This window comes from Mytilus edulis, chromosome 2 (assembly GCF_963676685.1).
Source record: "Mytilus edulis chromosome 2, xbMytEdul2.2, whole genome shotgun sequence".
Taxonomy (NCBI): domain Eukaryota; kingdom Metazoa; phylum Mollusca; class Bivalvia; order Mytilida; family Mytilidae; genus Mytilus; species Mytilus edulis.
In genome coordinates this window covers 62,972,636-62,985,082 of record NC_092345.1, presented here as the reverse complement: position 1 = coordinate 62,985,082, position 12,447 = coordinate 62,972,636, and the positions used below count along the sequence as shown (strand labels likewise).

The 12,447-nt window shown below is 32.5% G+C and overlaps 1 protein-coding gene across 1 annotated transcript; it reads left to right on the top strand.

The window, feature by feature from the left end:
• The first annotated feature begins 5,144 nt into the window (after positions 1-5,144).
• On the top strand, positions 5,145-10,734 carry LOC139510634 (ankyrin repeat domain-containing protein 45-like). Its single transcript, XM_071297184.1, has 4 exons — positions 5,145-5,562; positions 7,920-8,087; positions 8,343-8,437; positions 10,325-10,734. The coding sequence occupies exons 1-4, from the start codon at positions 5,286-5,288 to the stop codon at positions 10,517-10,519; spliced, it is 735 nt and encodes a 244-aa protein (XP_071153285.1). The 5' UTR covers positions 5,145-5,285; the 3' UTR covers positions 10,520-10,734.
• Positions 10,735-12,447: the final 1,713 nt, after the last annotated feature.

Below are 12,447 nucleotides of genomic sequence, written 5' to 3'. Positions count from 1 at the left end.
TTTACAGAATGAATATATATAGAAGTTTATTCTCTTGAAAACCATCTAATTGGTAACGTAAAACAAGATTAACATTGTATCTAAACCTTTTCTTAATAACCCAAAATTTCTTTTGAAAATGGTAACAGGATAGACAAAATATTGTACCACCGATCTAAAAATGTTTCAAGATATTCTTGTATGACATCATTAAGATTGCGTCTTTTAATATGTTGTTCTTAAAGTACTGTTTGTTTTGATTTGCTTATGTAGAGGGTTGTTTGAATATGTAACTTTTAATAAATTTTTCAATTTCAAAATTCGACATTTTTTGAAAATGACCCATACCTTAATTTCAATGACAGTCCAAATACCATGTCCGTCAATCAACGCGTCGATCTACTTTGCCGAACACACATGTTGTGTATAAATTTTAGTTTTTTTCTCGTCCTGAAGCTGAATGAAATAGTTGTAACTGGACGTTAAGCAATCGCGCGATTTCAAATCACTAAATCTCTTGCCCGAAAGTTTTTTATTTCAAATTTTAGGTTTCATGCAATTATAAGCACGCACTATAAAAAGTAAGTTTGGCGTTTTTGATTGTTGAGGTAGTTGACTGAATGATGCGGTATTTCTTTTGTGAATTCTGTCAATGGACAACATAATACACTTGCTAATATTTATATTACGATTACGAAAGTAAACAAATTATGAACAAAGAAAGAAGTGCCAAAGTATTCCGTAATTATAGGTTAATAATACCGGGATAAACTGCATAACATTACCATTATTGAATATGTAGTTATCGTTATCCGGTCGGTTTAAAATGTTTGATTCCAACCAGGCTTTAGACGTCCAAAGTAGCAATTATTCACTTTCGTATCGATCTAGTTAAACGTTCTGATGAATTTTACTTTGGTAATAAAACATGCGACTACCTTAAATACGACAGTTTTAAAAAGCCCAGACGACAAGCCTGCGTGCAATGTAAGTAAATGTACATTTGTACACTTATAGTTTTAATATTATCTTTTGTGTGACGCGATTTGTGTGAGATGAATTTCTAAAATGAACATCGTTAACAGTAAGATACGTGTCGCTTAATTTGTAAAAAAATAATAATTTCGAACAACAGGTTTATTTGTGTTTATACTTTTTTCGTCAACTTATATGTTGTGCATACCTAAGAAAAATATCTCTGAAGGTTAAAATATAGTGTCTAATAGTTGTGTATCTTGTCAAGCTCCGAAGGCTAAAGGTGTTACTTTCAATTTATATTAATGCAACTTAAGTTATGTTTGCTATGCAGTTTTTTGTGGCCACCAATGATATCTTAAAATATATATAGAAGTACGTTAGTGTAAGTTTGAATTAATATTGCAAATCAAATTGAATATCTTGTAAATCCGGCCCATTTTACTGTGAAATTATCACTTCAGAGAAATCATGTTAAAAGTTTTACATTTTTCGTCATTTTCTTTAAGAAAACATTTTGTAGTCTCAAATCAGAGGCACGGAGGGGTGTGTTCCGTAAATGTTGTAGCACGCTTCCTGTATGTGAGCATGGTATATCCGTGTGATATTTTTTAACGTTCATTGTTCATCAACTTCTATTTTACATCTATCAAATTTATCATACAGAGACATTTTAGATTATTTAAACATCTAATATCACCAAGATAACGGTAAGTGTTTTTGAATAGATGAATTAAATGGAATTAAGACGAGTCTTACTTGCTTTGTCCAGAAAGTGTGATTCATTTTCAGTACAGGAACATTTCTACTGATTAAAGGGGTGCAATTGGTGCTCATATCTATAGGCCTACCACAATCTGTCCGCGGCAAACTGTATTGCCGAAACGTACATTAATGTTTTCATGGAGAAAATTAACAGCTTTAATCAGTAAATTAAAAGCTAACTGAATATTACTAATATGTTATATACATATGTTACAGTGAATTTGTATAATCAGGGATTATTACTGTAGAATCCCTAAAATTTTCAGGGATTATGTATTATCACTGGTTAGTTTAGGGATTATATATAATCACTAAAACTTTCAGGTATTATGTATAATCACTAGAAAAAAACGTCAGGGATTATACAGAATAACTGAAATGATACTAAAATATATAACATATTGAAATATCTTAAAAATTTACTTAGCTTACGATTACGTTAAAATATGATTAAAAACCAAGACTTTTAATGATTGTGTTTTAAATCCCGGCATGCAAAAACCAGGAGAAAACGTCACGACCTACAGGAAGTAGTCAATATTTTTTCATTAATTATTGAATTTCTCCTTTATTACTGCACATATAGCAACAAAACTTTGGGAATATATTTATTATGTCATAATGAACATATTTAATCCATAAGTAAAAAATCGCGAATTTTCCCTTTAATAAATATAGAATAATACATGGTAAAATCCGTATCGCATGCTGTATCATCACGAGAAACCAATATCAGTCCCGAGGGCCGAAGGTCCCGAGGGCTGATATTGGTCGAGTGGTGATACAGCATGCGATACGGATTTTGCCATGTATTATTCTGTTTATCATATATTTTAACAGAATTAGATTCATGCAATATCCGTTTTTTTTTTAAATCGTCTGAAAATATAAGGAAGAAAAGAACATTATGATTTTCCTGTATTTTTTCAGCTGCCTTTTTCTTTTACAGTTTTTTACAGCCATTTCTACATCTTATTGTATTTTTTTTTTTTTTTTTTTATGGAAACCGCTAGTAAAGTTACTGGGTAATGATTTTTTTTTTTTAAATATCGATTTAAGTTGAAATGATAGGACATTTTTTTAGTAGGAACAGCAACTAGACGTCATAGGTCAAACGTTGACGTCATTCGAATTGTGACGTCATGCCAGGTATGCGATACGGAATTTGCTATGCGATACGGGGTATGCGATACGGGTTTAGCCATGCGATACGGGGTATGCGATACAGGGTAGGTGATACAGACTGGAAAAAAGAACCTTTATTAGATATACAAAATTGCTGTATTTTGTACTAAACATATGATAAATCATAATAATAACCTTAATATTGTAAAACGTTAGGCATAATTTATTAATATGAAAAACACAAAAATATTAAAATGTTATACACAAAATAGTTAAATGATAAGCACAATATAATTAAATGATAAGCAAAATATATATAGAATAATTGATGTTTTGTTTTTAATACTGACTTTATCAGTAATAATATCAAGCGAGCCCTTTTTGATATTGACTGTATATTCAGTATCAAAAATATCAAGCGAGCCCACACGGGCTGGTTGATGAAGTCAGTTTGAAAATATTAAATGACATAATGATTATTCTTTTTATTGCATTGTTTTAGCAATTGTTTTTAGGTTGAGAATATGAAATAAAATGAAATTGTCATTAAAACTATTTTTCTGCGTACAGTCGTTTTGATAAATGTTAATGTTATGTATAATATTCTAATATTAAACATTTCATTTACAAACTAAATTTGGATGGCATCGACTATTACACATTTGCCCTGATTTTCTACAGGCATATCTATATCAAATTCATATCTGTTTACCACAACATCAACATTTAAAAAAAACCTTGTCCTCCACACCAAATCAGATTTTACGGCACGTCTCAGAGAAATAGAGTTTTCAGCACAAACATCTCAGAAGGTACAAATTGTACCAATGAAGGGAAATCAGCAACCTCAAACTGATTTCTTGTATTAAAGATTCTACATAATCCCTGATTATACAAATTCACTGTAACACATATACATATTCATGGATCTACAATCTGTCGATACCTGTAACTTGGCATTGCACAAGGTCATGTTTTTCTCTGGCTGTTTATGACGTCTTTACACTAAATCCATTGGATGTTGGATGTGTACGGATTGATAGTTTAGTCTTAGTTGCATGATTTTTTATTAGTTGTTATAGTGACTTTGACTGACTAGCTGTCAGATAGCTGCGAGTACTCTCAGATGTGTTCATTGTGTCTTTCTGTGGCGGGATGTATAAGTACCGGGCCACGTCCACTTGTATTTTTGTCCATCTGTCCCATGTTAGGGGAGGGTTGGGATCCCGCTAACATGTTTAACCCAGCCACATTATTTATGTATGTGCCTGTCCCAAGTCAGGAGCCTGTAATTCAGTGGTTGTCGTTTGTTTATGTGTTACATATTTGTTTTTCATTCATTTTTTTACATGAGTAAGGCCGTTAGTTTTCTCGTTTGAATTGTTTTACCGTTGTCTTATAGGGGCCTTTTATAGCTGAATATGCGGTATGGGCTTCAAGTGCTCATTGTTGAAGGCCGTACGGTGACCTATGTTAATGTCTGTGGCATTTTGGTCTTTTGTGGATAGTTGTCTCATTGGCAATCATACCACATCTTCTCATTTTATATTAATCATCTCATGACAACTCCAGTAAATGTAGCATAGTAAAACCGTTATTATTAAGGAATACATTTTTATATAATGAGTTGCATCAAATCTGGGAACAGTCTAAATATGTTCCGGTTCAAATAAAGTTTTCAAACGAGTCTATATATATATTAAATTAATAAGGAAAACTCTTATTTGTAAGCCTGATTGTGTGGAAGCAAAGTGTAGTGTAGAGTTTAAAGTCAAAACTATCAACAGAATTAAAAGGACCATCAAAAGAACGTAATGTATCTCAAACATTCTAAGATGTCTAAAAAGTTGAAAATGTCTATTCTACTGTTTTCATTTTGTATAGTATTATTTTACTGTATTATCCTTGTTTGGAATTTTTGTCACAAAACTTATCAAAATATAAAAGATTAAATTGCTAAAATAGTCATTGTATATGTAGTCATAGTGAAGATTTGTATTTTCATAAAAAATTTTTTTTTATCCATTTCGAAAGTCCGGAGTCCAAGCACCGGTTGACCGGTAACAGTTTTATATTTTACTATTACTTTTCATAAATATAAAAATCGTCTGAGCGTTTTATTTTGGGTTGTTTACCTTGACGCTATCCAAAAATATGTAGGGGCGATTGTTAAAATTAACACATATAACGCATAGTTTATTTGATATATGTTTACTAATCACATAAAAATATAACATTTTGAAATTGTTAACCCTAACACAGTAGTGTGGTGTGGTGTTTGCTTTCACGAGTGTATTGGTTAAAGTCAAACATCTATTGGATAGAGATCCATTTCCATATCAACGTGAAGTTGTTTACATTTCTGTAGGGAAAACCGGAAAAAGCAGACAACAAAATCAGCCAAGTGTGGCGGATGTAAAAGTGGCAGAAGAAGAAAAAAGATGACACCTGACGGAGAACAAGAGGAAAAAGAAGTCGAAATTCTGCTTCCAAACACCACAATCGTTACACACTGTATTTTGAAAAATGATTCACAAAGATTTGTGAGGTGCTTTGAAGATGATGAGGATGCATTCAAAGACACAGTTGCTGAGTTAATTAATCATCGTGGAGAAGATGGAAAATCACCTCTTGATCTTGCAGCTACTTTAGGACGTGGGGATATTTCAAAGGAATTGATTCAGCGTGGTGCAGATGTTTTGGCAGTTAACTGTCAAGGTACTGCTACATTTTATTTTTACATGTACTACTGGGGTAACACGAATGAACGAATAACACTTGAAATTTTAATATTAGCACATATTGGTGACTTTTTAAACATTGATTATTAAATAATAATATATATATTTAACTTAAAAATGATTTGCAGAAAGCAGATGAGTTCATAAAAATTAATTTAAATTTTGGTGTGTACATGTACATTCAACATGGTGGCTGTCAGGAATACGTGAATTAAGGAATAAATCGTTGCATGTTCTAATGATGTAATCAATCTATATAATGCCCAAGTATACAAGTGACACGTCACAAAGTCTTGACGTCACAATGTAAGACATGAGTGACGTTCCCGCGCTGTGTTCACGCCGTATTTACAACAGCTGTGTACTACTGAAATACAAGCAATTCTGGTTCAATTTTTTTTTCAGCCCCCACTGTCAAAATGCAGGGTTGGCAAAGTATTACCGGGTGGGAAAACCTGGGTTTTCCCGGGCTGGGCAATACTCCCAGAATTAGGTAATACTGGGCAATACTGGGCAATATGATTTTTTAAGCTTATTTTAACACAAAATAGTAAAGACTTAGTGTACATGTAGTTTCAAAGTATTACAGTTAAATATATACTTTTTATACAGATAACCATTGACAGTCATTTCTACAAGAATGAAAAATTCAATTTCATTCTCTTCTATGTCATGTACATGTATCATTATGTAGACAGAATACAAGATTTTGCACATTTGAGGATACCTAGCTTGTTAATTACCAAGAATTGTTTCAATAAATCAAACTTTGAAAAAAAAATGAATTTAATTGCAGTGTTTAAGTGCATTGTTAATTTTAAATATTGCTAAATAAACACCCTTAGGGGTCATTCCATTAACACTAAGTCTTATAGAATTGAAAGGGCTGATTATTGCTACATAAACAAACTGCATTCTAATTCTGAATAATTACTTATAAATTAGTGACAGTACATACATGTATACATTATTTAAATGTAATTTTTCTTGCATGTTATTGTTAATTCTTAATAGGAGTTATATTTATTTTAAAAAATGGTGTTTTTTTTTTGGTTTACAGTTTTACCAATCCAGACAAACAAAATAGATTATAGATATCTTAAATGTATAACGTTTGAGTTTGATCACTGAATCCTATATACAATTTAGACCAGTGTTTTATATTACCCAGTATTGCCCAGTATTACCCACTAAAACTCAGTAAAACCCGGGTTTTCCCAGTATTTCCCACTGGGCTGGGCAATACTCATAAAACACAGATTTTTGCCAACCGTGTCAAAATGACTGTAGCCGAGTGGGCAATGACCTTAACCCTCTTGCTGCCAGTTGTTTTTCAAGGTTGCATTTCGTGTACAGTGCCAGAAAATACGACAGCCGGACGTCTGTGACGTCAGATGTCCAACAATGACGTCATCTGATATATGATGTCACGACAAAATGACAGTTACATTTGGGACCCATTGAAGAAAAATATAACACTGTTTAAACTTTTGTCTTCTATTTTAAAAAGATAAAGCAATGATAAGAAGCTGGATAAAATTATAACATGAACATATACATGTATGTGTCCCTCCAGCACAGTCTGTGTGGACACATGTGTCCCTCCGGCAGCAAGAGGGTTAACACTATTTGGAAATCTGTGCTGCTTGACCTATGAATCTGTGTCTCTTGAACTATTGACATCATACAACAATGATTTTTTCATTGTATCATCAGATATTTTATATTATGACGTCAAAATTTAAAGGGAACCTTTGGGGATGTCCAGTAATTGGGACAAATACCAAAGAGGTGTATAAAAGTTTAACCTTATCTGTACGCACATTCTTAATTGGTTTCAGTTCACTAACTTAAGTTTGCCTCAACCAAATGAAACATACACACAATGCTTATTACCATCACAGATCAAAATTGAACTTAGGTGGGGTCAGATTTTTATCTAAATTGAGGTTTAAGAATTGGCATGTTTTTTTTTTGTCATTGTTTGTGACATTGTCTCTATTAAAACATGGCATGTAAACTGGTGTACAATGTATTAAATTCATACAAAATGTGATCATCACCGTGTGTAATTAATCATAAATTATACAATAAAACATGAAGTTGAACATTTGATAGAATTTAATATGAACTATATGAATAATAATACATGTAATTCATTTCAATTTACAAATCATGTAGTATTCAAGAATAGTACAGTATGTGACAGAAATTTTATTTACCTAAGAAATACTAATTAATTCAAAATAGGTTCCGGTAGTTTGAATCTAGAAAATATGGCTTAACTTTCACAAAAGTTTAATAATATTTCTATTTTTTTAAATTTTATTTAAGGTTATTGTGCAATGCATCATGCAGCTGCCTGGGGAAAGTTAGGTGTACTGAAAGTTTTGGTAGAAGCACTATCAGATTTACAACAGAAGAACATTCATGGAGAAAGACCAAGAGAAACAGCCCTCAGATATAACAAAACGGAGTGTGTTGACTTTTTAGACTGGGCTGGTTTGTATTTATCATTCATTCTGATAATGCAATTCTCATAAATATCCTTTTGAGATAATTGTGTGCTTATATATAATTAATGTTTTAAAAAACTTATTTGTCTTATTTATACTAATACTTGCAATGCATAAGACAATTTTATTATGTAGTTATCTAGTTTATATTTGATTGTAATATTTATGCTTGTTGGCATAAAAAAATTATTATTCTAATACTAGAATATTCTCATTAGCTTTGATGTTTATATTTTTGTAGAAGCTAAAGTTGACCTGCAAAACTTCATTAAAACGACACAAGAAACTCTGGCAGATGGAGAGAAAGTCCAAGGGAGGTTAACCAAAGATGACAAAGTAAGTGGAGACAGCAATTTAATGTCAAATGACATTGACAAGTCAGAATATATTACTTCTACAATAAGCTAGACAAGTTTTTGGGGCCCATTATAGGTTGCTGTTCCTTGTGAGCCAAGGCTCTGTGTTGAAGACCATTCTTTCAAAAATGGTTTACTTTTACAAATTGTGACTTGGATGGAGATTGAGTTGTCTCATTGGCACTCATACCACATCTTCTTATTACTGTTTAAAATTTTATTGATAACAGGTTTTTTAGCTTATGAATCTAATGAGTTTACAACTGTACATGTACATAATTTTTTTGTTAACATTTAATCTTATTTAAATTAATTAATTAATCAATTAAATTGTATACATGTACAAAATGTGTATCAGAGTTCAGGTCTCATACTAAATAGTCCACAATCATGACATTTAGTATAAGGGTGCATCAATGGCAGGCTTACATATTCTGATCCCATCACTTTGCGTCCGTCGTCGTCCGTCGTCGTTGTTAACTTTTACAAAAATCTTCTCCTCTGAAACTACTGGGCCAAATTAAACCAAACTTGGCCAAAATCATCATTGGGGTATCTAGTTTAAAAAATGTGTCCAGTGACCCGGCCAACCAACCAAGATGGCCGCCATGGCTAAAAATAGAACATAGGGGTAAAATGCAGTTTTTGGCTTATAACTCAAAAACCAAAGCATTTAGAGCAAATCTGTCAGGGTAAAATTGTTTATCAAGTCAAGATCTATCTGCCCTGAAATTTTCATATGAATCGGACAACCCGTTGTTGGGTTGCTGCCCCTAAATTGGTAATTTTAAGGAAATTTTACTGTTTTTGGTTATTATCTTGAATATTATTATAGATAGAGATAAACTGTTAACAGCAATAATGTTCAGAAAAGTTAGATTTACAGATAAGTAAACATGACCGAAATGGTCAGTTGACCCCTTTAGGAGTTATTGCCCTTTATAGTCAATTTTTAACCATTTTTCGTAAATCTTAGTAATCTTTTACAAAAATCTTCTCCTCTGAAACTGTTTGGCCAAATTAATCCAAACTTGGCCACAATCATCTTTGGGGTATCTAGTTTAAAAAATGTGTCCGGTGACCCGGCCATCCAACCAAGATGGCCGCCATGGCTAAAAATAGAACATAGTGGTAAAATGCAGTTTTTGGCTTATAACTCAAAAAGCAAAGCATTTAGAGCAAATCTGACATGGGTTAAATTGTTTATCAGGTCATAATCTATCTGCCCTGAAATTTTCAGATGAATCGGACAACCCGTTGTTGGGTTGCTGCCCCTAAATTGGTAATTTTAAGGAAATTTTACTGTTTTTGGTTATTATCTTGAATATTATTATAGATAGAGATAAACTTTAAACAGCAATATTGTACAGCAAAGTAAGATTTACAAATAAGTAAACATGACTGAAATGGTCAATTGACCCCCAAGGGAGTTATTGTCCTTTATAGTCAATTTTTAACAATTTTTATAAAATTTGTAAATTTTTAGTAACATTTTCCACTGAAACTACTGGGCCAAGTTCATTATAGATAGAGATAACTGTAAGCAGCAAGAATGTTCAGTAAAGTAAGACGTACAAACACATCATCACCAAAACACAATTTTGTCATGAATCCATCTGCTTCCTTTGTTTAATATTCACATAGACCAAGGTGAGCGACACAGGCTCTTTAGAGCCTCTAGTTTATCATATTCTTATGAATTTACATATCAGTGCCAATAGTGAACCTTTTTTGAAACCTATTTCTTATTTATACTTTCATTATAAATATATACAAGATAGTAATTTTATTAGAAAAAAAATAAGTTTACTGATTTTAGATGTCAAATATCCCATAAGTGTGGTATATATTATGTTTTTTTTTTCAGAACATCATTACAAATACGTGTAAAGAGAAGGCTGAATGGGTAGAGAGGACAACTGATGCTACAACTAAAGATTTTATCACACAGAAAATGGCTCTAGAGGAAGTTATCAATCCAATCATGCAAAAACTCAATGAACCTGGTATGTACACATTTATTTTTATATATTTCTTGTATTTTTTGGGCAGGTTTGTGTAACTTTTGGTTTCGGCAACTGGTATAGGTTATTTTGTGAATTTTGGGGTCAAAAGTTGCTTAAAAGTAGACAATTTTGATTGTATATGTCTTGGATGATAGTGTTTGCCAGTTAAAAAGCAAAGCAAGTCTGCAAATTTGCACTGGTTTAAATTTCTTGAAACAGCAAGGTTAACATTTATTCATAAAAACTTGAACATATTATCACGGAATTGCATTTATGAACTAAATTTAAGCTTGGAAAAAAGATTTTTTTAATTTACTTAGAATTTTGCTGTTTAAAAAAGTTAAAAAAATATAGATGACGGTTAACATGCCATGCTAGATTTTAAAATTTGTTCACATTGGTGAAATTTTGAATTGATACTTCAGTAGAAATAAGTGCTCTTTCATTAGGTAAGTTTATGATTAAAATCCTTAATATTGTTTATGTTGATTTTTTAGCTCACCTGGCCCAAAGGGCCAAGTGAGCTTTTCCCATCACTTTGCATCCGGCGTCCGTCGTCGTCCGTCGTCCATCGTCGTTGTTAACTTTTACAAAAATCTTCTCCTCTGAAACTACTGGGCCAAATTAAACCAAACTTGGCCACAATCCACATTGGGGTATTTAGTTTAAAAAATGTGTCCAGTGACCCGGCCAACCAACCAAGATGGCCGCCATGGCTAAAAATAGAACATAGGGGTAAAATGCAGTTTTTGGCTTATAACTCAAAAACCAAAGCATTTAGCAAATCTGACATGGGGTAAAATTGTTTATCAGGTCAATTTCTATCTGCCCTGCAATTTTCAGATGAATCGGACAACCCGTTGTTGGGTTGCTGCCCCTGAATTGGTAATTTTAAGGAAATTTTGCTGTTTTTGGTTATTATCTTGAATATTATTATAGATAGAGATAAACTGTAAACAGCAATAATGTTCAGCAAAGTAAGATTTACAAATAAGTGAACATGACTGAAATGGTCAGTTGACCCCTTTAGGAGTTATTATTGCCCTTTATAGTCAATTTTTAACCATTTTTCGTAAATCTTAGTAATCTATTACAAAAATCTTCTCCTCTGAAACCACTGGGCCAAATTAAACCAAACTTGGCCACAATCATCATTGGGGTATCTAGTTTAAAAAATGTGTCCAGTGACCCGGCCAACCAACCAAGATGGCCGCCACAGCTAAAAATAGAACATAGGGGTAAAATTCAGTTTTTGGCTTATAACTCAAAAACCAAAGCATTTAGAGCAAATCTGACGGAAGTAAAATTGATTATCAGGTCAAGATCTAACTGCCCTGAAATTTTGAGATGAATCGGACAACCTGTTGTTGGGTTGCTGCCCCTGAATTGGTAATTTTAAGGAAATTTTGCTGTTTTTGGTTTTTATCTTGAGTATTATTATAGATAGAGATAAACTGTAAACAGCAATAATATTCAGCAAAGTAAGATTTACAAATAAGTCAACATGACTGAAATGGTCGGTTGACCCCTTTAGGAGTTATTGCCCTTTATAGTCAATTTTGAACCATTTTTCGTAAATCTTAGTTATCTTTTACAAAAATCTTCTCCTCTGAAACTACTGGGCCAAGTTCATTATAGATAGAGATAATTGTAAGCAGCAAGAATGTTCAGTAAAGTAAGATTTACAAACACATCACCATCACCAAAACACAATTTTGTCATGAATCCATCTGCGTCCTTTGTTTAATATTCACATAGACCAAGGTGAGCGACACAGGCTCTTTAGAGCCTCTAGTTTATGTTGTTCCATCTTTCCAGTAATATTTGCAACTCCATTCCATTAAAGGCCTATGAGATGAGATACGGAGTTGTCCCCCTTCAGCTTCCACCATTTTTTAATTTTTTTATGTTAACCAATGATGGTATATACTAAGTAACCTTCTCTTTCGCAACAGTGGTCAGCTGTTTGTAACAGTGAAATCCT

What these genes read in the sequence shown, in the direction of transcription:
- LOC139510634 (XM_071297184.1), top strand. Translation starts at nt 5,286, where the DNA reads ATGACACCTGACGGAGAACAAGAGGAAAAAGAAGTCGAAATTCTGCTT. An exon ending in TTTGGCAGTTAACTGTCAAG is followed by an intron (nt 5,563 to 7,919) that starts GTACTGCTACAT and finishes ATTTTATTTAAG; the next exon opens with GTTATTGTGCAATGCATCAT. An exon ending in GGTTAACCAAAGATGACAAA is followed by an intron (nt 8,438 to 10,324) that starts GTAAGTGGAGAC and finishes TTTTTTTTTCAG; the next exon opens with AACATCATTACAAATACGTG.